General features: G+C 68.7%; 1 protein-coding gene across 19 annotated transcripts in view; it reads left to right on the forward strand.

Annotated features, from left to right (window-relative positions):
* BRSK2 (BR serine/threonine kinase 2) overlaps positions 1-21,983 on the forward strand; it is a 48,855-nt gene extending 26,872 nt beyond the window's left edge. Inside the window, exons 2-23 of one of the 19 annotated variants that reach the window (XR_003509306.1) lie at positions 2,492-2,586; positions 2,852-2,937; positions 5,265-5,405; positions 6,258-6,374; positions 6,807-6,840; positions 7,027-7,095; positions 7,201-7,347; positions 7,957-7,988; positions 8,278-8,442; positions 8,527-8,624; positions 8,692-8,842; positions 10,277-10,342; positions 11,347-11,370; positions 12,118-12,178; positions 12,860-13,067; positions 13,372-13,420; positions 16,763-16,886; positions 17,440-17,620; positions 17,719-17,808; positions 17,990-18,084; positions 20,096-20,143; positions 21,657-21,700. Coding sequence is in view for 14 of the 19 variants with exons in the window: in XM_027531172.1 (XP_027386973.1) it covers positions 2,492-2,586; positions 2,852-2,937; positions 5,265-5,405; positions 6,258-6,374; positions 6,807-6,840; positions 7,027-7,095; positions 7,201-7,347; positions 7,957-7,988; positions 8,278-8,442; positions 8,527-8,624; positions 8,692-8,842; positions 10,277-10,342; positions 11,347-11,370; positions 12,118-12,178; positions 12,860-13,067; positions 13,372-13,420; positions 16,763-16,886; positions 17,440-17,620; positions 17,719-17,808; positions 20,096-20,143; positions 21,203-21,426 (2,210 nt within the window). In the remaining 5 variants the exon portion in view is untranslated. Of the gene's footprint in view, positions 1-2,491; positions 2,587-2,851; positions 2,942-5,264; positions 5,406-6,257; positions 6,375-6,806; positions 6,841-7,026; positions 7,096-7,200; positions 7,348-7,956; positions 7,989-8,277; positions 8,443-8,526; positions 8,625-8,691; positions 8,843-10,276; positions 10,343-11,346; positions 11,371-12,117; positions 12,179-12,859; positions 13,068-13,371; positions 13,421-16,762; positions 16,887-17,439; positions 17,621-17,718; positions 17,809-17,989; positions 18,085-20,095; positions 20,144-21,202 lie in introns of those variants that run through there. The other 18 variants (XR_003509307.1, XR_003509308.1, XR_003509309.1 and 15 more) reach the window with 18 other exon arrangements.
* The last annotated feature ends 1,421 nt before the right edge of the window (positions 21,984-23,404 follow it).

Genomic DNA, 23,404 nt, shown 5'->3' on the forward strand with positions numbered 1-23,404 from the left:
TGCAGCAGGGACCCCGTGGCTGGGCCCAGGGTTCTCAGGTTGGCTCTGAGGAGCCCTCCCTGAAGCCCTGGGCACCCGCCGCCTGAGCAGGACTGCCAGTTTCTCCAACAATTATCTGTGACACTGTGTACTTTTCTTCTCTTGCCTGTGCCCGAATTTGCTGTAAAGACAATAATTAGAGATAAAGTCACAATTGGAAAATGAGCCTGAGCAGTTGGAGGGCTGGTAATTAGGGCGGTCCTGGGCTTCCCTCACAGGCCCTCCCAGGGGTGCACTCTGCTTCCTGCCTCCAGGGAAGTGGTGAGGCTGCTTGAAACCCAAACCTCCCACCCAGAGGGCCCTGGGGCTGCAGGAGACCGGCACACCCAGGGGGGCCCAGAAGCTCCACCTGACAGGGGCACCTCTATGCTGGGCTTTGCAGGGTGTGTAGGAATCCGTGCACAGTGGACTTCTGTGGACAGAGGCAACAAGTGGGAGAAATGAAGGCAGGGAGGAAGCCACCAGAGTTCTAGGACACAGCCCAGGGCAGCCCGCTGTGCCCAGGCCCAGAGCAGCTCCCCACCTGCCTGGGGTGTGTCCCGGGCACCTTGTCCACTGGGTTCTTGGTCCTCCTGGCCTCTCTGCGTGTTGGTGTCTCACAAACCCCGTGCGCCGTCAGCAGATTGCCTGCCGTGATTATCAGGGAGGCGGGGTGGCCACCTCACGCCCCACTTCTGGGGCCGCCTATGTCACCCTCCAGGTCGCTACTGAGGTGAAGCTCATGCTCCTTCATTCCCCACGTGTCTCTGAGTCCTGCCTCCTGAGGACACGCGTGTTGGGGTATGTGTGTGCACTGGTGTGCCAAGCCCCTGTGCAGGCTGTGAGGCTCGGCGGTAGGGCCGCCGGCGACTCCCCAGGAACCCTCGCCTGTTCTGTTTGCAGTTTGTCCCGCGTCTGCCCTGGGCCTCAGAGGGGCTCATGTCCCCGGGAGCAGCCGGGCCACCGTGACTGTGGCTCCTTGAGGCCTGTCCACCTTGTCTGGGCGAGGGGTCTGTGCCAGGCCTGGGTGCCGTCCTGGAGGTGTGGAGGCCCTGGGCCTCAGCTCTGAGTTGCAGACACCGCTGCTGCGCCTGGTCCCTGGGGCCCTCTTGCTCTGCTGTCTCCTGACCTGAATCACAGGCTCAGATCAAAGGCAGCTGGTGAGCCCCAGGAGCCGCAGCCCTTCGCCGGCAGGAGCTGGGGCTCAGCGGGCCCCCCTGCGGGGCCTCTGTCCTCCCCTGAGCTGAGGAAGGGCAGGCTCAGGGCTCAGGGCTTCCACCAGGCCAGGTCCCCCGCCCTCGTCCGGCCCACCTGCCTCTGGGGAGCACGGATCACCTCCCAGCCACCCGCGAGCTTGCTGCCCATGGGCGAGGCTGCGGGGCAGGGGGCAAGGAGGAGGACGCGAGCTGCTGGGAAGGTGTGAGCGTTCATGAAACGACACCAACGGTCAGATAAAGAGACGCATGCCCCTTAGGGGAAGCTGCATGTGGCAAGATTTGTTTCTCAAGCAAAGGGCTTTGCAGTTTTCTGAGAGCTGCCCCGCAGCAGCATCCAAAGGGGCAAGTGCACACCCCGCTGGTCGGAGCTGCGAGCCGCGTCGAGGTCACAGTTAGAGCAGCACAGCATGAATGAGACGGGCGTCCGCCCAGGCCAAGCACAGGCTGCAGAGCTGCGGAGCCCGGCGTCTCCCCCGGGGCTGCCGCTGGGCTCCCACGTGCTGGAGGGGGCTCCAACTGTGGTGGTCACCTCCGTGCCCATCGGGGAATGTCCAGGCGGGGCCCAGGCTGGGGCGGGGAGGGCAGAGGGTGTTTGGGTCTGAGGCCACAGAGGGCACAGGAGGACAGGAACCAGGCTGGGGAGGGAGAGAGGCTGCCAGGGGCTCTGTCAGTGAATCTCTGCGGGATTGGGAGGGGGGCAGGTGCCCAGCTGTGCCCACGTGGCCGAGAGGCAGCGAGCAGGACCGAGGGTCCCTGCAGCCACAGCAGAGGTGTGTTGATGGCGTCCTGCCCAGGAGGGGCCCTGCACCGGTGTCCTGGGGTGAGCGGGTGCCCGAGGCCCCTCTGTCCAGAGGTCCTCAGGCCAGAAGGAGGGTGATGGGTAGTGGTGCAGGGTCGGTGAGGCCCAGCATGGGTGGGTGGGGTGGGACGGGTGTCACCCTGGCTCCCCACTGAGGGGCTGGGTTTCCGCTGAGGTCTGGGGGGCGACTCCAGGTGTCACTAGCGAGGGAGTGAGGGCCATGCTGAGGCCAGGCTGGAGGAGGCCGAGACCGCCGTGTGGCGTGGGGCAGGGACCATGCTGGGGGCAGCCTCTGGCCGGTGCCTGAGGAGTAGGGGCAGAGAGTTCCTGGGGTCTGGCTCAGGACTCGCCAGGCAGGGCAGGAGCCCAGGGCCCCAGGGGCTGAGTGAGGGGTCCCAAGGGCAGGGTGCGAGCCGTGGCCCGGCTGGATGGGGTCTGAGGCCTGCTGTCCCCCCAGGCCTGGTGAAGCTGGGGATCCACTGTGTCACGTGCCAGAAGGTGGCCGTCAAGATCGTCAACCGGGAGAAGCTCAGCGAGTCTGTACTGATGAAGGTGAGGAGGGCGGGCGGGAGCCCTGCCGCTGGTGACTGTGTGGGTCAGGGGCACGAAGTTCAAGATGCTCCAAGATACCCGGGTGGGGAGCTGGGAGCTCAGGGAAGGGGACCCGGGGGTGGGCTGGCAGGGACGGGGCACAACTGGGGGCAGGGGGGGGGTGTGTGGCCAGGGACAGAGCATAGCTGGGGGGCAGGAACAGGGCAGAGCCAGGGAGCAGGGAGACCCCCGCGGGGGAGTCCCCAGTGACGGCGGCCCCCTGCAGGTGGAGCGGGAGATCGCGATCCTGAAGCTGATCGAGCACCCCCACGTCCTCAAACTGCACGACGTCTATGAAAACAAAAAATATTTGTAGGTATTGCTGGGTGCGGAGAGCGGGGCGGGGCCTCCTGGGGGGCAGGGCTCAGGGGGCGGGGCCTCCGGGGGGAAGTGCTCTGGGGCGGGGCATCCGGGGGCGGGGCTCCTGGGGGGCAGGGCTCCGGGGGCGGGGCCTCCAGGGGCAGGGCCTCCTGGGGGCAGGGCTCCGGGGGCGGGGCCGGGGGCAGGGGTCAAGGGGCAGGAGCCACTCAGGCCCTTTCTCCTGCCCCGTGACCCTCGCGCAGCCCCAGCAGCCCCTACGTGCTCCTCACGGGCGTGGGGACCCCAGGCTGGCTGGCTGCACTGTGGCCACGGCCTGCTGTCCGGCTGCCTGAGCGTGGCTGACCTTCCGTCACCACCGAGGCCGGCGGACATCTTTCCGCGTGGGCAGTCCGCGCACGTGCCCCCTCCCGCGCGTGACCTCAGCGACCGCACCCAGGGTGGACCCAAAGGGGGCGTCGGCTCTGCTGCTGCCGCGGGCGTGGCTGGAGGCAAGGGCCCACGTCCTTCTTGGGACAGCGGCGGAGGGAGGGGGTGCGGGCAGGAGGTCCATCTGGCACCGCTCCCGCAGGCCCGCTGCTCCAGGGGCTCCTCGGGGCCTCCAGCCCGGCCCTGACTGCGCCCTGATGCACACAGGCCGGCCAGCCTGAGTGGCTCTGTCCTGGGCAGCTCTTGGGGAGCAGGGGGCCCAGCGCCCCACCAGCAGCCCCTTCCGAGTGTTTAGTGGCAGACGGTGTGACAAGCCGCCCCCGTGGGGCCCCGGGAAAAACAGGGTCCTCGCATTAGAGGCCTGGGGGCTGAGGGAGGCAGGGGTGGTCCTGGGCCCCCGATACTGATGAGCTGGAGCTGCCATCAGAACCACGATGAGGGGCACGACCCATGGGTCTCCCCTCCTGTCCACATCACCCCCGTTGGCCTGACTGGGTTCCCACCTGCTTGTGTCTCGATGCCGGCCCGTGAGCCTGGGGTGCGGGTGGGTGCTGGGCAGGTCTTGGGCAGGTCTTGCCCACGTCTGCACACAGGAGACAGTCACTTGTCCTGTTCTGATACTTATGGGGCTGATGGGCAGAGAGTGGGGCTCCTAGGGGCCCCCCCGGGATGGGCTAGAAGCAGGGAGGGACTGGGGATGGCAGGCTAGGTGGAGGACACAGTCAAGACAGGCTGGGTGATGGGACAGGATGCTGGGAGGACACAGGCCGGCCTGGCTGCTGCTGGGCCCAGCGCCCTCCCAAGGTGCCAGGGAGGGCCGGGAGCCTGGATGTGGGAGCTCAGGCAGGGCCTCTGCCCCTGAGCTGGGGTGCCGCCTGAACCCCCTCTCAGGAACAGGGCGGGCCCCGGGAACCGCCCCTTTCCTCGCTGACACCCCAGCGTGTCCCCACCCTGTGTCCCAGCCCCTTCCTCCCCCAGCTCCTCGCCACAGACAGGCTGCCCCCCCACTGGCCCCTCCATTTCTGTAAGACCAGCTCCAGGCCCACACTCCCGTCCCTGCCTGCCGTGGTCCCACCGCATGGCTCCTGTCACCCCCTCCCGTCCCCAAGCCCCCTCAGACCAGCAGAACCACCCCTGTCCAGCTCCCACCGGGGATTCCTCAGGGTCTGTGCTCAGCCTGAGTCCCAGCTCCCCTGAGGACCGCCGCCCACCTCACCCCAGAAACCAGCCCCTCAGGCTCGACTCCAGGGAGGCTCAGCTCGGACACAGCCCCCTTCTCGGTTCAGAGGGCCATGGGGTTCACCCCCTACACCATCGAGCTGTGTTGAGCCAAGTTGGGGGCAGTCACTACCTGCTATCTGGACACCCCCAGACCTCCCCCCCCCAGGCCCCTCCCCCGCCCAGGCCCCTCCTCCCACCTAGGCCCCTCCCCTCCCCGGCCCCTCCTCCCACCTAGGCCCCTCCCCCGCCCAGGCCCCTCCCCTGTCCAGGCCCCTCCTCCCATCTAGGCCCCTCCCCTTCCCCGGGCCCCCTCCTCCCGCCCAGGCCCCTTCCCCACCCGGGTCCTCCCCCGGACCCTGCCTCGCCTCTTCCCAGACCAGCTGTGCCCTGCCCCAACCCATCCCTTTTGAGGTCCGCCCTGCTGGTGCCCGGCTCCCTCAGGGCCTGAGCATCTGACATGTCCTCGCTCATTCAGGAGCCCAGGAAGGGCCTGGAAGGACCAAACCTCAGGCTCAGGAGAGGGTCAGCTACCTCAGTGCCCCCTGGTCTTGAGGCTCAGTGTGGGTCTGTTGCCTGGGCCTGCCAGGAGGGGAGTGGCGGGCGCCCACCTGCTGAGGAGCAGCGGTGCCCTGGCTGGGTGCGCCCACCCAACGCCTGCCTGCCCCCTGCAGATACCTGGTGCTAGAACATGTGTCTGGTGGAGAGCTCTTTGACTACCTGGTCAAGAAGGGGAGGCTGACCCCCAAAGAGGCCCGGAAGTTCTTCCGCCAGATCATCTCTGCGCTGGACTTCTGCCACAGCCACTCCATATGGTGTGTCCCCGCCCACCAGGTGCCCCGCCCCACCACGTGCCCCCCGCCCCTCCAGGAACCCCAGTTCAGTTCAGTCGCTCAGTCGTGTCCGACTCTTTGTGACCCCATAGACTACAGCACACCAGGCCTCCCTGTCCATCACAACCCCCAGAGCTTATTCAAACTCATATCCATTGAGTCAGTGATGCCATCCAACCATCTCATCCTCTGTCACCCCCTTCTCCTCCTGCCTTCAATCTTTCCCAGCATCAGGGTCTTTTCCAGTGAGTCAACTCTGCATCAGGTGGCCAAAGTATTGGAGCATCAGCTTCATCATGTATCTTTCCAATGAATTTTCAGGACTGATTTCCTTTAGGATGGACTGGTTGGATCTCTGTGCAGGCACCCAGGCACCCCATTCCCCACCAAGCAGCCCCCATCCCTGCACGTGTGCCTCCCCCAGCTCTTGCATCCCCCAGCCCCTCACTGGATCAGGCAGCATATCCCTACTGACCCCCTCGGGGCATCAGAAAGCTTTCTGCCAGGTGCCCACCCAAATGTCCTTGGTGCTTTCAGAGGCCCGGGGGCCAGGGTATCCTTGGTCTGGGGGCCCCAGGTTGGTGCTGGCCCAGAGCAGGTATGAGGTGTGGTGGGGGAAGCAGGAAAGGGGAGAGACTCCAAGGAGTAAAGCAGAGCGTGCCCATCGCTGGCAGTCCTGTCCGCCCATCCTGCCACCCTGCAGCCATCGGCCTGAGGGAGACCTCCGATTGACCGCTGGTGACATCAGCGGGCTGCGCTGCCATTGGCCTCCTGCTGTGAGGCGGGGTTTTAGGGGGGCCGCTGCGATCAGCCTCAATCCTGCCTTCTTTCCAGCCACAGGGATCTGAAACCAGAAAACCTTCTGCTGGACGAGAAGAATAACATCCGGATCGCAGACTTCGGCATGGCGTCGCTGCAGGTTGGCGACAGCCTGCTGGAGACCAGCTGCGGGTGAGCTGAGCCCCGAGCCGGCCTCCGGTCCTACACGGGCCAGGACGGTGGCCGCAGCCTGGCCCCATGGCTGCCCCGGCAGGCGGCCCAGCGGCCTGGGCTGGAGGCAGGGGCCCGGCGCCCCCGTGGGGCTGCCGGGGCAGGGATAAGGCGTGCCCCGTGGTCCTGCCTCTGCCCGCTGGCTCCTTGGGTCCCTGGCTCCCAGGAGCATGCAGAGGCTATGAGGTTGTGGGAGAACTGGCACCAAATCCCTGGAACTCCCCAGTAGGGCATCCATGCCAGGCAGAGTCTGGAGGCATGGAGCGGGGGTCACCCCACCCTCGGTCTCCACCTGCTGCCGTTCTGGGGGGCAGCCCAGAAGTCCAGGGGGTGGGATGGCCAGGGTACGGTGCGTCCTGAGCCTCCTGCCCTGACTTCGGCTTTTGCCTTTAGGTCGCCCCACTATGCCTGTCCGGAGGTGATCCGGGTAAGTAGCCACCCACCCCAGCCCCTGTCCAGACAAGGGGCCTCCCTGCCCCGGTGATTGCAGACCCCCAGGTCGGGGCCTGGCTGCCTGTCTGAGGCGCCGGCCCCGGGCCCATAGCCTCCCGGACCCTCTGTCCCCGCAAGAATTCCGGCCCTGCGCCCCCACCAACCCCAGGACTGTCCGCAGGGGGAGAAATACGACGGCCGCAAGGCAGACGTGTGGAGCTGCGGCGTGATTCTGTTCGCGCTGCTGGTGGTGAGGCTCCCCGCGCCCCGTCGGCCCACCCCCCGCCCCTCTGCCCCCACACCCCCGACACCCTGCCCCGTGGGTCCGCCCGCCCTGACCCCGCACCGCCTGCAGGGGGCGCTGCCATTCGACGACGACAACCTGCGGCAGCTGCTGGAGAAGGTGAAGCGCGGCGTCTTCCACATGCCGCACTTCATCCCGCCCGACTGCCAGAGCCTGCTGCGCGGCATGATCGAGGTGGACGCGGCGCGGCGCCTCACGGTGCGTGCGCCCGGGCAGGGCCCCGTGCGCGGTCCTTCAGGGCCCGCTCCGGGGCGGGGGCGGGCGGGGAGTCAGGGTCTGGGGGGGACCAGGGTTTGGGGGCCCCCCCCGCTCTGAAAGAGGTCCAGCGCGCCCCCGTCGGGGCGGAGCGCCTCCTGCTCTCCCTTCGCCCAGCTCCCCCCAGCTCTGCCCGCGCCCCGCTGCCCGCTGCTCCCCTCCCTCCGCCCCTCCCTGAGCCCCGGGGGGCTCCTGCTGCCCACCCCGCAGCGCCTTACCCCTGCTTGCAGCCCCGCTGCCCCTAGCTCCCCGCCGTCTCCGGGAGGCCTGTCCTCTCCCCCGTGGGTAGGTAGGGTCAGGGCACTAGCCAGGCGTCTGGGATGGCCCCTTTCCGTGAGCCCGGGAGCCCCCGCCGGCCCCGCGCTCCCTCCCGCCCCCGGCTCCACACCTGTCTCCGCCCCCCCCCGCCCCCCGCCCGCCCGCTCCTTCCCCGCTGTCTGTCTCACTGCTCGCTCAGCCTCCAGCCCCGCCCCTCTGCTCCTGCTCCTCTGGCCTCCTAACGCGGCCTCCGCTCCTTCCTCGTACTAACTCCCTGTTTCTCTTTCCTTGTAGCTAGAGCACATTCAGAAACACATATGGTATATGTAAGTAGCTTTTCCTGCCCTCATCGCCCGCTTTGCCTGCCTCTGTGGCCCGAAGGGCCCGCTAGGGACGGCGGGGGGAGGGCCCGGCCCAGCGCAGGCCTGCCTCCAGCCTCGGGCCCCCGGGCCAGCTCTCGGGGACCCTGGCCAGCCCGTGCTGGGCACAGGCAGGACGCAGGAGATGTGCAGGGGCCGGGCGCAGGGAGAGCAGCAGGACTCAGGCCCAGGGCCGGGGAGCGGGCGAGGAGCCTCGGGTGCTGCCGGAGGGAGTGACCGGGCCCTGTCCCCGCAGAGGAGGCAAGAACGAGCCGGAGCCGGAGCAGCCTGTCCCTCGCAAGGTGCAGATCCGCTCCCTGCCCAGCCTGGAGGACATCGACCCCGACGTGCTGGACAGCATGCACTCGCTCGGCTGCTTCCGGGACCGCAACAAGTTGCTGCAGGACCTGCTGTCCGAGGAGTGCGTCCGGGGGCCTGCCCGGGGGCGGGGGCGCCAGCCTGCGGGGACCCCATCCAGCCTCCCGGCGCCTCTCACCCTCTGCAGGGAGAATCAGGAGAAGATGATCTACTTCCTCCTCCTGGACCGGAAAGAGAGGTACCCGAGCCACGAGGATGAGGACCTGCCGCCCAGGAACGAGATAGGTACGGGGTCCCGGGGCCGCCCGCCCGCCCCTGCGGACTGCCGGCCCTGACCCCGCTCTGCACGCAGACCCGCCCCGGAAGCGTGTGGACTCCCCGATGCTCAACCGGCACGGCAAGCGGCGGCCCGAGCGGAAGTCCATGGAGGTGCTGAGCGTCACGGACGGCGGCTCCCCCGTCCCTGCACGGCGGGCCCTGGAGATGGCCCAGCACGGCCAGAGGTGCGTGCCTCCTGCCGCCCCGGCCCGGCGGCGCGGGGCCGGGCCTGGCTCCTCTCTGCACCCCGCCCTGGGGCTGGGCTGAGGCTGCTGCGTGGCACTGCGCTGAGCTGTGCCTGGGGAGGTGTCGGGGTAGGGGGGGCCTGCATGGGCTGCACTGGCTGCACTGGGCTGGGCTGGCTGGCTGAGCTGAGCTGGACTGGGCTGGCTGAGCTGGAATAAGGTGATCTGGGCTGAACTCTGCGCCCCGGCAGACTGGGCTGGGTTGGGCTGAGAGGGGCAGGGCTTTGCTTGGTTGGCCTGGGTCAGGCTGGGTTGGGTGAGGCCATCCTGGACAGAGCTGGGCTGGAGTGGATTAGACTGGGCAGGGCCGGGCAGGGCTGGGCGGAGGTCAGCTGTGTTCAGAGCCGCAGCCCAGGAGGCTTAACCCCGATTGATGCTGAGCCCGTGTTTGGGTCAGCTGTGGCCAGGCAGGGGTCAGGGATGTGGAATCTTGGGGTGGGGAGTCTGGGCCCCCCGAGGAGGGGTGAGCATCAGGGCCCTGCAGAGCCTCTGCTGTTCCCGGGATGCTGGGCGAGACCAAGCCTCCCTGCCCAGGTAGGGCCTTCAGCCCTCGGGGAGGCCCCGGGGCGGAGGCTTCGCGGGAGGTGTCACCTCTGGAGCCCCGGCCACACCGGTCAGCTGGGTGCTCGGCGCTGGGGCCAGCCGGGCCTCTGAGGAACTGCAGGCTGCGGGCCGCCGTCAGGATTAAACAGGCCATCGACCCATCAGCCACGGCCCCACCCCCGGCGGTCCCAGCCCCCAGCCTCTGGCGTCCCAGCCTCTGGGGCCCTCTCCAGGTCTGCCAGCCACCGTGGTCCACTGCTCGCGGCCTCCTGCCCCAGGGTGGGGGGCGGGGAGGAGCAGGAGGAAGGTCCTGCTTGGCGGGGCACCTCTCCTGGAGGCGCCGTCCTTCCTGAGCCTTGCACTGGCTTCTGGCTCCACAGCTGCGGGCAGGCTGGGGGCTCGCCAGCCTCCCCCCGCCCTGTACACCCCACCTTCGGCCGTCCTGGCTTCCACTCTGCTTTTCAGGCCCGCGTGCCTCAGGGGCGCGGGGGGCTGGGGCAGGGTCAGGGGTCAGCCATCCCAGGGGTCACTCCCTGGAAAGCCGACCCTCCTCACCCCCCGCACTTTCTGCTCCATCTCAGAGGCTGCCCCCCCTGGCTTGGGCCCTTGTTGAGGTGACAGGCCGCACCCCTGGGGCGGCACCAGGTGTCCCCTAAGGCCGCCCTGCCCATCAGGCCGCCGGCTGTGCTGCGCCTGCCTGGCCGGCCCTCCTGTGCGCCTGGCCTCGGCCGGCGGGCTGTGCCCAGCTCGGAGGTGTGGAGGGCCGGCCTCCTGGGCCGCCTGGCGGGGCCGCGGCAGTAACTCTGTTTTCTCACTTTGTTCCTGCTGTAGTAAAGCAATGTTCAGTAAAAGCCTGGATATCGCTGAAGCCCACCCCCAATTCAGCAAAGAAGACAGGTATACACCCTGCCCCCCCCATCCCCCGCCCCAGCCCCACAGACAGCGGCGGGCCTGGGGGCAGGGCTGGGCCTCGGGTGGCCACCCGCCTCTGGCGAGGGAGCCTTCCCGTGAGCCGGGGGGAGGGCTGGTCAGCTGAGGCTGACGCCCAGGAGGAGGAACGCGGCCCCCTAGGAGGGCCAGAAGACCCGGGCTCTGCCCACCCCAGGCCCTGGGCTGTCCTCGGCTGTGGTCAGCGGGCCTCTGGGCCTGTTTGGCTCCCCTTCCCCACTCCACACTGGCCTGTGTCCGGGGGCCGCCCGGCTGTCCACACGGACCAGAGTGGAGGTGGTGGCCCCGGGCGCTGCAAGCTCCCCAGGAAGGAGCAGGGACTGTGCGGGTCCCAGGAGGCCCTGCACGCCACCCAGCCATCCAGGCCCCCGGCGCCCCGCCTGCAGGGCCCGCTGCCCGGCAGCGCCCATGGCGGGGCCTCGCTTGGCCCCGGGCCCCCCGGCTCCCCCTCCGTGCCCCCTCCCACCCCGGCTGCTCTGCACTGGCGTGTCCTTCCCGCAGCTCAGCTTCCAGGCTTAGACAGCAGGGCGTGGACGCGGCCCCGTCTCTCTGCCGCTGCTTCTCTGCTTCCTTCATGCTGAGCGGCAAGCTCGCAGCTGCTGCCCCTGCCGGCCGTGGTGCAGGGTGGGCCCCCGCTGGGACCGCCAGTGCGCGCTCCATTCTCATGTCTGAGGGCTTCGGGCCCTGCCCAGCGGACATGGGCGGACTGGGTTGGGGCTGCCGAGGGCAAGGTGCCGGCTCCGTGGCTGTGTCGGGTCGGAGGGTCGTCGCCGTGGGGCTCCAGCCCATGGGTGCCGGGGGCCTGGCCAGCGGGGCCCGGCTCTTCCCTGAGGCCCAGGGGCTGGCTGCGGCGAGGGCGGTGTGGCCGGGCGGGCGGTGTGGCCGCCCTTCACTCTGTTCTGTCCTCTTCTCTCCTGTGGCTGTCTCGACCCCTCCGGTTTCCTTCCTCTAAGGATGGCCGGTGCCGGCGCCCAGGGGTGAGCGGGCGTCTCCTTTCCCTCAAGGCCACGTGGGTGGTGGAGCAAGGCCCGTCAGGCCCGGCCCTAACCCGAGAGGTGTCCAGTTCCTGCCCTGAGGGGGCAGTGGCCGCAGTGGTCTCTGCCGGGTGTGCTGGCCAGTGACCTCTCTGTGGTCGTGCCCAGGCCTAGTCTGCAGGCCACACGGGGCTGGGGTGGACAGAGTCCACGTCCCTGCTGACGGCTGTCACAGGCGCCGTGCAAACGAGGAGGGGGCGGTGGGCGGCTCTTGGCCACACGGGTGGGCTGTGGGCATGGAGGGGCTGGGCTGGTGCCCAGGCGCCAGGGGGTGAGGCGCTCGGCAGAGTGCAGGACTCTGGGTCTGCGACAGCTCAGCCTGGAGGTTCAGCTGGGCTCGGGTCAGTGGGTGTGTGGAGAGGGGGCCCTGGGAGCCTCGCCTCCCACATCCCTCTGCTCATCAGGCTCGAGAGCCGTGCTGAGGGCCCCTCTCTGCCCTCTGGGCCTGGGGCTTTGGGCCTCGGATGTGGGGCAGCTTTTGCGTGGGGGGAAGAGGAGCCCCCAGGCCGCCGGCTGCACCATGGGGCTCTGATGACCCCCAGGGGCCCGGGCCCTCCTGGGCCTGGTGCGAGGCGGGGGGCACGGCAGGCCCGCCCTGGGCACTGCCAGGCCTGCGCTGGGCCGGGGCCGCCTGAGGGGTGAGGCGCTGGGAGCACCCCGTCTGAGCCGCCTGCGCGCCTGTGTCCCCAGGTCCAGGTCCATCAGTGGGGCCTCCTCGGGCCTGTCCACCAGCCCGCTCAGCAGCCCCCGGGTGAGTGACCCCGCCCAGCAGGGCGCCCCCAGGGCGGGGGGCGGTCGGGTGGACCCCCATCCTGCCTGCTGCTCTGGGGGCTCCGGCTGCTCTGCTAACGGCACGTTTTCTGTTTTGTTTTCTCGTTTGTCGGTTTCTTTTGTGGCGAATGCTCCCCCACCCGCCTGCCCCCTTCTCCTGCCTGGGGTCCTCCTCCTGCTGTGTGTACTTGCCGGGGGCGGGGCCTGCGGGGGCGGGGCCTGCGGGGGCGGGGCATGCGCTGGGCTCTGGGGGGCCCCCTGCTCTCCCCTGTGGCTCCTGCCTGCCCTGTAGCCTATTAGAAAGTTCGTCCTGCCTCCCCCGCCCCCCGAGCTCCCCTTTGTGGCCTGCCCCTCGGCCACCTCCGCGGAGCCTGAAGCTTGCCGGAGCGCCTCCCGGCCCGGACACCTCCTCCCTCCACAGGCCGCCCCGCGGCCCAACCCCAAGACCCAGACCTTGCCGAGCAAGGCCAAGCTGACCGACAAGCCGCTGCAGGGCACCAAGTCCAACCCACTCCCGGCTGGCACCCAGGCCCAGCCCCTTGTCCCAGGGGGCCTCAGCCCCGAGCCGGCCCTGCCCCCGGGCCCACCCACCCTGCCATCGCCTGCCCGGCTCCCAACCCCCGGGACTGAACCGAACACCAAATCTGTCCCCACTATACAGGTGACCCCTCACCCCTCTCCGAGGGGCAGTCCCCTCCCTACCCCCAAGGGGACGCCTGTGCACACGCCCAAGGAGAGCCCGGCGGGCACGCCCAACCCCACGCCGCCGTCCAGCCCCAGCGTGGGAGGGGTGCCCTGGAGGACGCGGCTCAACTCCATCAAGAACAGCTTCCTGGGGTCGCCCCGCTTCCACCGCCGGAAACTGCAAGGTGAGAGTGGCCAGACACAGCAGGGGGCCGGTGGGGGGAGCTCAGGAGGGAGGGGGGGGGGCTCGGGAGAGTGGGGGGGGCGGAGGCCCTGTCCATCCTGGCCAGCAGAGCACACCAGCCGCACCGTGTCAACGGGCAGGGCATGGGGGGCGTGGCCACCTCCTGGAGACAGCAGGGCCCTTTGGAGGCCAGAGAAGGCAAAGCCTGGTTTCAGCACCAGGAGACCGGACAGCTCCCTGTGCCCGCGGCCTTGCTGGGGGCGGGGCGGGGCGGTCACCGCGCTCTCTCCCTGTCTCGTGTGCAGTTCCGACGCCCGAGGAGATGTCCAACCTGACCCCGGAGTCGTCCCCAGAGTAAGTGGCCCTGCTCAAGCTCGAGTGTGCGCTGCTGGCTCCTTCCCGCTGCCTGGACGTGGAGTGTGTGGGCATCCTGGGTGTCAGGCCAGGGTCACTAGGGTGCTGGGGCCGCCTGTGTCTCCACCTTTGAGTGCCAGGGCAGGTGCGGGGCCAGGGCGGTGACACGGCCTTGCCCAGGTCTGCTCCGAAGCCGCAGCTCAGGGGACAGGGAGTGTGGGTGGCAGGGACGGCACAGCCGCGCTTCAGAGTGACCATCCGCTCCTGCTGCGAGCCACGGGCTCCACGCGGGGAGGCTGGCGGGCCCCGAGCCCCTGGGGGCCAGCTGTGAGGTGCCTGTAGGAAGGGCCTCCGCCCACGGTCCCACGAGAGGCGGAAGCGCGGCCTTGAGGCGACAGGGAGGCAGTGCTGCGCTGGACGTCTGGACACAAGTCCCTGTGTCTGGGGCCCAGACCCCCAAGAGGCCCCAGCCTCTTCTCCCTTCACTGTGTGAACGAGACCTGTGGCGTGGCCATGGGCAGGGTCGCCGTGACCTCACTGCAGGAGAAGCTTTGTCACCACAGCATCGAGACCCACGTGGGCCTGTGGACACAGTGCCGGGGTGGAGCCGGAGGGCCACCAGCCCCAGATGCAGGGCCTCGGGGCCTCTGGGACCCCCCGTTGGTGTCCCTTCGGTCAGGATTTCCTGCCGTCATCAGCAGCTCTGGCAACCACGTTTGTAACTTGTTAGGTTTTCTAGAAAAGCTTAAAAAAAAGTCTACGCAGAGCAGCAGACAGCACCGTGCAGGCGGCCCACAGCCTCGCGCCCACTCTCAAGACCTGGAGGCCTGGTCCCCCCTCAAGGGCCCTGGCTGGCACCTGCCCCCCACCCAGTGGGTGTGGCTGACGGGGGAGCAGACGGGTGGCCCTGGGGTCAGGGGCGTCCCCGGCACCCGCTCCTCATGAGGTTGCGGTCTCCGGCCGGGAGACATCGCCTCCACGTGGTCGCAGCCTCGGTCCGTCGTGTGTACGCAGCATTCACACCCGGCCTGCACGATGGCCCAGGCTCTCAGCTCCAGGGGCGGGAACCAGGCCGGCACCTCATCTCGGGCCGGGAGCTCTGTCTCCTCCGGGAGGCCCAGCCTTTGCTCTCAGCGCCTTCCCCCAGCGGGTGAGGCTGAGTCCGTGTCAGCACGTGTAAGAGCTGCTATCAGACAACACGCCTTCACCAACAGGCCCAGCCGGGCCCGAACTGAACCACACAGGCCTTCCCAGCCCCTCAGGCTGCTGTCAGACCCGGCGCTGAGTGCACAGCTGAGCGCTCCCGTTACTCAGTCTTGTCATCGAGGGAGACGGGGCGCTGGCCCCCACCGCGGGCTCCAGAGCCACCTCCTGGCCCTTGTCTGAACTTGAGGCCCACGGGACTCTGGACGTGCCGACAGCTGCAGAGCCAGCAGGGTGTGCGAAAGGAGGCGAAAGTGGCCGGCGATCGCCTGGGGCCGGGAAGGGCAGGTCTCTGCCTCGGAGGCCACACCCAGAGGCCGGCTCCGGCCCCACAAGTGGACACGGCCTTTGTGGGCAGGCTGCCTGCCGCCACAGCGTTGCCACGGGCCCCAGAGCCAGCTCCGGAAACGGGCAAGAGAAAGGGGAGACGCACAGGAGGACGCCCTGCGAGCTGCAGACCTGCTCACGCTGCCAGCGCCACCCGAGCAGTACTGGCCTGGGCGGGGCCCCTGCTTGTGGAGCCCTGGCTGTGTCCGCGGCTGAGCTCCTGGCGTCGGGCAGGCGCTCCCACCAGCTCTCGTCCACCCGCCAGCCTCGGGGTCAGGCCCCGCTCCACAGCGTTGGTCAGTGATGGTCATCTCAAGGCCCATCCAGGGCTCCGTCCACCTCCAAGCTCAGCTGGTCACCAGCAGGATTCAGGCTCCTGACTGCACAGGCCTCCCCATCCCGTCCATCTGTCCTGCTGTGTCTAACCGTGTCAGTTTGTCCACACAAGGTGGAGGCCCCTGGCCAGGGGGAGGCCGGCCTTTCAGAGCCTGATCTCGGGGGAGAGGCCCGCTGCCCTCCTGCTCAGAAGCGAGTCCCAGCCTCGTCCACCGTGGGAGAGGCCCGCATGGGCTGAATGTGGGAGGCAGGACGTGTGCACTGAGGGGGCGGCCCAGCCCAGAGGGGGGCCTCGGACGCGGCAGAGGGACAGGGGACGATGGGCAGGGCAGGCTGGGTGCCCGTGAGGTGCAGGCTCTCGTGCGAGAGGGTGCTGCCGCCCTGGGTCCCTGGGGTGGCCCCTGCCCTGCCCCACGCAGCAGCTCAGCCCCCTGGGGTCTGAGCGAGCTCCGTGTTCCAGGAGTGATCTGGGTGGGGCGGCAGGCACCAGCCCCCGGGCACAGAGGGAGGGCAGGTGGCATCCGGGCCCCAGCCCCCATCTCTGCCCCCGTCCCTGTCCCCCACCCCAGGCAGATATGCACAGGGTCCCCCGCCTGCCCCACCCACACAGCCCCCGATGGGCACCTCTCCCTGGGAGCTGCAGGGAGGCCGCTCCACAAGTCACCCTCAAATAGCAGCGTAACGCAAGGCTAGGGTCGAGGTGTGCTCAAGGGCAGGGCGCCCCCCACTCTCCCCTCCTCCCCTCCTGACGGGGTGTCAGCGGGTGCTGCCCACACCCAGGCGGGAGGGGGTGGCCGCAGGACCACCTTGAGGGCTGCGGGCCTCGGGGCGGGGCTGGTCAGGGTCAGGATGGAGGGACGGTTAGGGTGGGGAGTCACTCAGGATAGTGGAGTCCAGATGGGGTCACGGTCACGGCTGGGATGGGGGTCAGGATGGGTGGGGTCAGAGCTGTGGGGTCACAGTCATCATGATGGGGTCAAGGCACGGGCTGTGGGATGAGGGTCAGGATGGGGTCAGAGGTCAGGGTCAGGATGGGGGGTCAGAGCTGTGTGGTCATGGTCACTGTGATGGGGTCAAGGCACGGGCTGTGGGGTGAGGGTCACGATAATGGAGTCAGAGATCAGGATCAGGATGGGGGGGTCAGGACTGTGGGGTCACAGTCACGGCTGGGGTAGGGGTCAGGGTCAGGATGGGGTCAGGGCTGTGGGGTCACGGTCACCGTGATGAGGTCAAAGCTGGAGCTGTGGGCTGAGGATCAGGATGATGGGGTCAGAGGTCAGAGGATGGTGGGGTTCAGGGCTGTGGGGTGAGGGTCAGGATGGTGGGGGTCAGGGCTGTGGGCTGAGGGTCAGGATGGTGGGGCCAGGGAAGGGGTCCAGTTATGACAGCGAGCTGCCTGCAGCCCGGGGGGTGGACAGGCCAGCGCTCAGCTTGGCTGGCATGCCCTGAGCTGACCAGCCGTCTGCCCGCACCCAGGCTCGCCAAGAAGTCCTGGTTCGGGAACTTCATCAGCCTGGAGAAGGAGGAGCAGATTTTCGTGGTCATCAAGGACAAGCCGCTGAGCTCCATCAAAGCCGACATCGTCCACGCCTTCCTGTCGGTGAGCCTCTCGCCACGAGGTCCCTGACCCTGGGACCCCGGCCTGGGCAGGGCCAGGGGGGCGGGAGACGGGTGTCCCCTGGGGAGGGCCCAGGCCAGGTGTGGGGGTGCCTCCAGGGACCCCTCACTGAGGTGGGGTGATGCACAGCCACTCTGAGGAGGGGCCTGCGGCCTCGTCGTGGGGCGGGGGGCTCTGCAGGTCTGGGGGATTCGCCTGGGGCCTCGAGACTGTCCCCGGGAGCCTGGCACCCTGTCCTGTGTGCCCGCTGCCTGCCTCCTGCAGCCCCGTGCCCCTCCGTGCAGAGGCTGCTCAGCCTGACCAGAGCCACAGGCCTGCGTCCAGCAGAGCCGGGCCTTGACCCTGGGGGTCGTGTCCCCTACACGCGGCCCAAGCTCTGGCCTGGCCTCTCCCCTCCCACCGCTTGAGCCCTGCTTTCTGCCCTGTGTCGGGGTCCACCTGCCTGAGGCAGAAAGCCCCCGCTGCTGGGGCCTGGGGGCCGGGGGGCGGGCGGCTCCACGAGGGGAGGTCGCACTCACGCGGCCTGCGCCCACAGATCCCCAGCCTCAGCCACAGCGTCATCTCCCAGACGAGCTTCCGGGCCGAGTACAAGGCGACGGGGGGCCCGGCTGTGTTCCAGAAGCCGGTCAAGTTCCAGGTGGACATCACGTACACAGAGGGCGGGGCCGCGCAGAAGGAGAACGGCATCTACTCGGTCACGTTCACGCTCCTGTCTGGTGAGCCGCTGGGGAGGCCCGGGGCTGCCCCCTGGGCGCGGGGCTGCAGCGTGGGGGTCCCCGCTGGCCCTGCCCCTCACCCGCCCTGTCTCCCCCAGGCCCAAGCCGCCGCTTCAAGAGGGTCGTGGAGACCATTCAGGCCCAGCTGCTGAGCACACACGAGCAACCCTCTGCCCAGCACTTGTCAGGTGAGGGAGGGGCCCGGCTCGGCGGCCCGAGGGCTGGGGACGGGGTGCGGCCCCTCTGCGAGCCGCCTGGCCCGCAGCCACGCGCCCCCAGGGAGCAGGGCGCTCCCGCATAGCGGCGTCTCTGCACACCAGGGAGGTAGGGCCGCACGCCACACTGAAAGGCGCCTCTTGTCCACTGTAGAACCCCCCCCGCCAGCTCCAGGACTAAGCTGGGGTGCTGGGCTTAAGGGCCAGAAGGTGGCCACCAGCTACGAGAGTAGCCTCTGACGCTGGCAGGTAAGGTGTCCGGCCTCACCGCCGGGGCAGGGAGGGGGCTGTGGGCAGGTCCTCTGCGAGAGCCAGGCCGGCCCGAGGAGGGCGCCCTGCGCCCACCCATACATCCAGCAGCTGCCTCCCGGCCCTGGACAGGCCATGCGGGCCCAGCACCCAGCTGAGCAGCTGGACACGGGGCAGCCCGGCCCCTGGCCAGCGAGAGCGGGCTCCTCTGGAGTGACCGAGGTCCTGCCGGGGCCCTGCGCCCTTGGGGTCCCCCAGAGAGCATCCTCCAGGGCGGGGGGTGGTACCCACTCTGGTACCCTCTCTGGCTGATGTGAGGGGCTGTCTGCCACCCACCCTCCCCTAGACGGGCAGGACATGGGGGCCTGAGGTCCAGGCGAAGCAGGGGTCGCCCAGTGGTCCTAGAGGGGGCACACAGGGGCTGGCGTTGCCCAGGCCTGCAGCGCTGGAGGCCCGGGAGCCTGCGGGTCAGCAGGGCTGGGCCCTGGTGGGGAGGGGGCTGTGGCTGCGTGGGTGCGGGTGAGCCCTGGGGCTCGTGCATGATCGGTGAGCAGCGTGTCAGGGAGGGCATGCGGCGCGGGTTTGCGGCAGGAGATGCCAGCTGACCGCGAGGCCGTGTGGGGCCTGGGGAGCGCAGGGTCCAGCCCAGAGCCCCCTTCTCAGGGCCCCCGTGGCCAGCTGTCTGTGCTTGTGTGTGGGGTCCTAGAGGCCGAGCGGCCCCCGTCCATCCCGCCCCACCATGCTCATTTCATCGTCTGTGTTCCACCTTCGCCTCCTTGTCACGTGTGCCCCTCTGGTGGGGGGGCTGGGGCTGGATGGAGGGCTCTGACCCACGGAGGGGGCCCACTCCCCCGGCCCTGGGAGCTGGCTGGCCTGGGGGCTGTGCCTTTAATGCCCCTACCTCAGAGGAGGCAGCGCTCCCAGGGGGAGGCCGAAGCTGAGGCAGGACAGCTTGTCCGGGGAAGCGAGCAGGGGCCTGGCGAACTGCCTGGAGGACAGGGACACGGGCTCTCTGCGCTCCTGGCCAGGCAGAGTCCCGCCCTAGGGGGCCCCCTCCCGCCAGCCAGTGTCCCCCATGCTAGGCGCCGGCCCAGGAACAAACCTGGTGGACCGACCCTTTTTGCAGGGCCCCACCCCCGCGCCAGCTCTGGGTCTGAACCGCCTCCCTGGAGACTGCTGGGTGCCAGCTCTGGGCCAAGCCCGTCTGCCCTGCCTTCCTTCAGGGAGCCCTGGACCTGGGGAGCCCAGGCTGGGACCCCAGCCCCTCCCCCAGGGCCCTTACCTGGTCCCTCCCTCTCATACTGGACTCGCTCATCCAGAGAGCTCATTCCTAAAGCCACTGGATGTGGGGAGGGGGCAGAAGCTGGGGTCCCTCTGGGGCACGAGGCTGAGACCTGGTATCCACTCCAGCAGGGCCCCACTGCAGCCCAGGGAGGGGCCCTTAGAGGGCCTGGCTGCCTTCCCCACCCCCAGCGCACCCGGCCTGGCCCAGCAGAGGGTGGAGAGAGTCGGGAACGGGGTGCCTCCCTGAGTCTGGGGCTAAGGGGCACCTTGTAGCCACCACGTCAAAGAGTGTGAGTGGTAGGCTGAGGACCCAAAGGTGGCCTGCACAGACCCTAGCCAGAGGCCTGGACCTCTCAGCTTCTAAGCGAGTGCCCTGGACCCAGAGTCAGAGGGGACGGAGGGCCAGGCATGACCCCTCAGTGCCCAGGAGAGGGGTCCCACTCTCCGCTGCCCTCTGCCGAGCCCTGTGCAGCTCCGGCAGGAATCTCCTCGCTGAGCCCCGGATTCCATGTTCTGGCGCCTCTCTGAGCACCCGCCCTCTTAGCCCGCCTGCGTTGGCTCCACCCCTTGGCCACAGCCCGCCCACCCTTGGCCACGCCCTATGCCCCCGCCCCTCCCGGGGCCCCGCCCCCTCCCAGGGCCCGGCCTGAGGCTGCCCCCCAGCTCGAGGTCTGAGCTGGAAGCTGTGTTCACACGTCTCCCCTCCTCTCTCCGTTCTGTGCTCCAGACACCACTAACTGTATGGAAATGATGACGGGGAGGCTTTCCAAATGTGGTAAGAACCCCTCACGCGCACCTGGGCCCCCCAGCCTGTCACCCCATTGCTCACCCCCGCACCCCCTGCAGCCTGCTCCTGGCGGGTGCTGCCCCCACCCCTGGCTGTCCTGGGGTCCCTGTGTACCTGAGGGGCCTGGACACGCACACGTGGCCGCGCTTGCCCCCAAGGCGCCCGGCTGTGCCCAGCCCCCCCGCTCTGCCACCAGCCGCCTCCCTCACTCAGCTCCCACAGCGGTCGCAGGCCCGGCCCAAGATCAGGGCAGGCCAGGGAGGGACTCCAAGACTTAGGGTAGGAAGGGGCGCCTCGGCCCCAAGGCCAGCAAGGCTCCCAGCTGCGGGCTCCGGCCCCAGGTCAGGGCGCCCCCTGGGCTGCAGGCTTGGGTCAGGCCCTCTGCCACTGGACGGGGCGGGACAGGGCTCCTGCTGTTCCATCTTTGGAGCAGAGATGGGGGTCCTGCCTGTTCTTGCCCAGGTGGGGGCCTGGGTTAGGAGGAGGGCCTGAGGTGCCCCAGGGCCAGGACCACAGGGCCCCTGTGGGGCTGGGCCCCCACGGCTGCCCCTTCCTTTTCCCTCGGGACGGTCTCTCCGGGACCAGGGCCCCCACTCTGGCTGCCTGCCCCAGCCCTCACCACACCCAAGCTCCATGCCTGTCCACTGATCCATCCGTCTGTCTGTCTGCTGCTGACCTCTGTGTCCACGCTGTGCCACCCGGGTTGGCCAGGGGCGGGGCTCCAGGCCTCCCAGGAGGAGTGTGACGGGCACACTGGCTCCGGCCTCCAGTCCCCGGGTCCCGCCCAGCCCTGGCCTTCCAGCCGCTGAGGACTCAGGGTGACGGGAGGCCTGGTGGAGGAGGAGGGTCCCCGCCGGCCTGGGCCCCAGCCCACCGCCCGGAGGCCTCGAGCCCCCGGCCGCCAGCCCCGCTTGCTGCCGCGGCCCCGCGCCCGCGCAGACGCCCTAGTGGGCCCCTGGCTCATTCGTCTATTGTTCTCTCTCTTCCCTCCCTCCCTCCTTTTCTCTCTTTTCTTTTTTTCTTTTGTCTTCTGTTCTGTGCACCCAGGCAGCCCATTGAGTAACTTCTTTGACGTAATTAAACAACTTTTTTCAGACGAGAAGAACGGGCAGGCGGCCCAGGCCCCCAGCACGCCCGCCAAGCGGAGTGCCCACGGCCCACTCGGGGACTCCGCGGCCGCTGGCCCCGGCCCTGGAGGGGACGCCGAGTACCCAGCGGGCAAGGACACGGCCAGGACGGGGCTGCCCGCCGCCCGCCGGGAGCAGCCTTAGACAGACACATAGCCCCCTCCCCTCGTGCAGCCCGCTGCCCGCCCACCCGCCGGGGTGGACCCAGGGCCACGCCCGTCTGTCCGTCTAGACTGTCGTGAAGCCGGGGAGGAAAGGAAAGGGGGCCCCGGGGTTCGCAGCCCAGGCCGGGCCGACCGGGCCCGCTCTCTCTTTCTCTTGCTCTCTCTCTCTGCCTGTCTCTGACAACGCCACTGTCTCCACTCTGATACCAGGAATTATCCCGAAAAGTTAACATGTCACCTCCACGAGGCCGCCCTCCGTGCTCTCCGCCGGACTCCGGCTGACCGAAGGCAGCTGCCGCAGACCCGCCCTCTCCTCCCGCCGCCTGCCCGCCCGCCTGCCCGCGCGGCAGCTCTGCCCAGTTTCAGCTCCGCATGGCCATGGGGAGGAGGACCCAGGCCCCCAACTGGACGCGCGCTGACCAGCGCCCTCGGCGGGTCCAGCCGGCCTCCGGGGCGGGCCCGAGGGGGCGAAGCAGTCGTCTCGCCCTGCCGCCTCGGCCTCTCCCTGGCGCGCCCCCCCCCCCACCCCGCCGCTCCTCGTCCATGCACCTCAGCGCCGCCCACCTGACCCGCCGTGTCCCACCCCCAGCTCCCTGGGGGCCGCAGGTGGAAAGAGACCCAGGGCCCAGCGTGCCCGCTGCCCCGAGGCTGGCCGAGATCAGTATTATTTATTTGCTGTTTTAACTTATTGAGTTTCTTCTCTGTTCAGGGAAGGGGCAGCAGCAGCGCCGTCCTGCCGTCTGTCCGTCCGTCTGTCTGTGTGTGTGCGTGTGTGTGTCTTGGGCAGGGTGGGGTCTGGGCCGAGGTGCCCCGTGGACAGAGCCGTCGGGGTGCTGGGGGCAGCCGGCCGGTGCAGTGCCGGCAAGCTACTGTAAACTTTAAAGAATTCCTGCAAGATATTTTTATAAACTTTTTTTCTTGGTTGTTTTTGGAGAAGGGTGTTGGGGGTGGGGGCGGGCTGCGGGTCAGGGCTAGACTTGGAGTTCGGTTCTTTCTATACACACACATATAAATATATTTAGAGAACGGCGTGGCTCGCTCTGTCCCAGGTTCGGTCCGAGGAGACGTGACTCCATCCTGGGGGGCCCGGGCCAGGCCCCATCTTGGTTTTGTGTCCGAGTGTGGGACCTGGGGAAGGCCCGAGTTGGCCCCCTACACATAACACGCAAGACAGCGGGGCATTGCAGGCTTTTTTTTTACTAAAATGACAAAAAGTTAAAAAAAAAAAAAAAAAACAACCAAGGACAAAGAGAAAGGCAGCGAGTCCCTGCGTCCGGAGGGCCGCGGCGGCAGGCGGGGTTGCATGCCCTGGCCGCCACACGTCCACCTCGCGTCCACCTGCCTGCTCGCCCGTCGTGGACACATTTTAATGCTTCTGTTCCATTGACCCCGCCCCAGGCTGGGGTCTCAGTACATAACAAAAAACGAAACACCTATAACAGCAAAAGCCACGCGGTCCCCGTGGGAGGGGCCTCTCCAGAGACGAGGACCGGGAAGCAATACTCTTGTTAGCCTTCCTCTTTTGTACTGGGACACACAGACGTCACGGAAACGGACGCGCCCACCCCGTGTACCCCCATCAAATAACTGTGAGCAACTTAGTTCCGAACAATAAATTCCTTCCGTAAAGTCACCCACGCCAGTCTCCGTGCGGGCGGGTGGGACGTGGGACGGCCTGGGACCGAGCCAGCAAGCGTGACGGCGCGACGTCTGCCCGGCGGCGGGGGCGGGGCCGGGTGGGGCGCGGACGCCGGTAGGGCACGCTGCTGGGGACGGGCACCGGGCGAGCGCACCCCCCCCACCCCCGGCCACTGCGGCTCTGCTGCCTCCCCGAGACCAGCACCCTGAGACCGCACCCGGGCCCTTCCAGGACGATGACCTTCCTTTCCAGCCCTCCCTTGTGCTGGGAGCGGCAGAGGGGCGTGTGGCCCAGCCCCGGAGTGACGGGCCGAGGCGGG

Source organism: Bos indicus x Bos taurus, chromosome 29, assembly GCF_003369695.1.
Source record: "Bos indicus x Bos taurus breed Angus x Brahman F1 hybrid chromosome 29, Bos_hybrid_MaternalHap_v2.0, whole genome shotgun sequence".
In the NCBI taxonomy this organism is placed as follows: domain Eukaryota; kingdom Metazoa; phylum Chordata; class Mammalia; order Artiodactyla; family Bovidae; genus Bos; species Bos indicus x Bos taurus.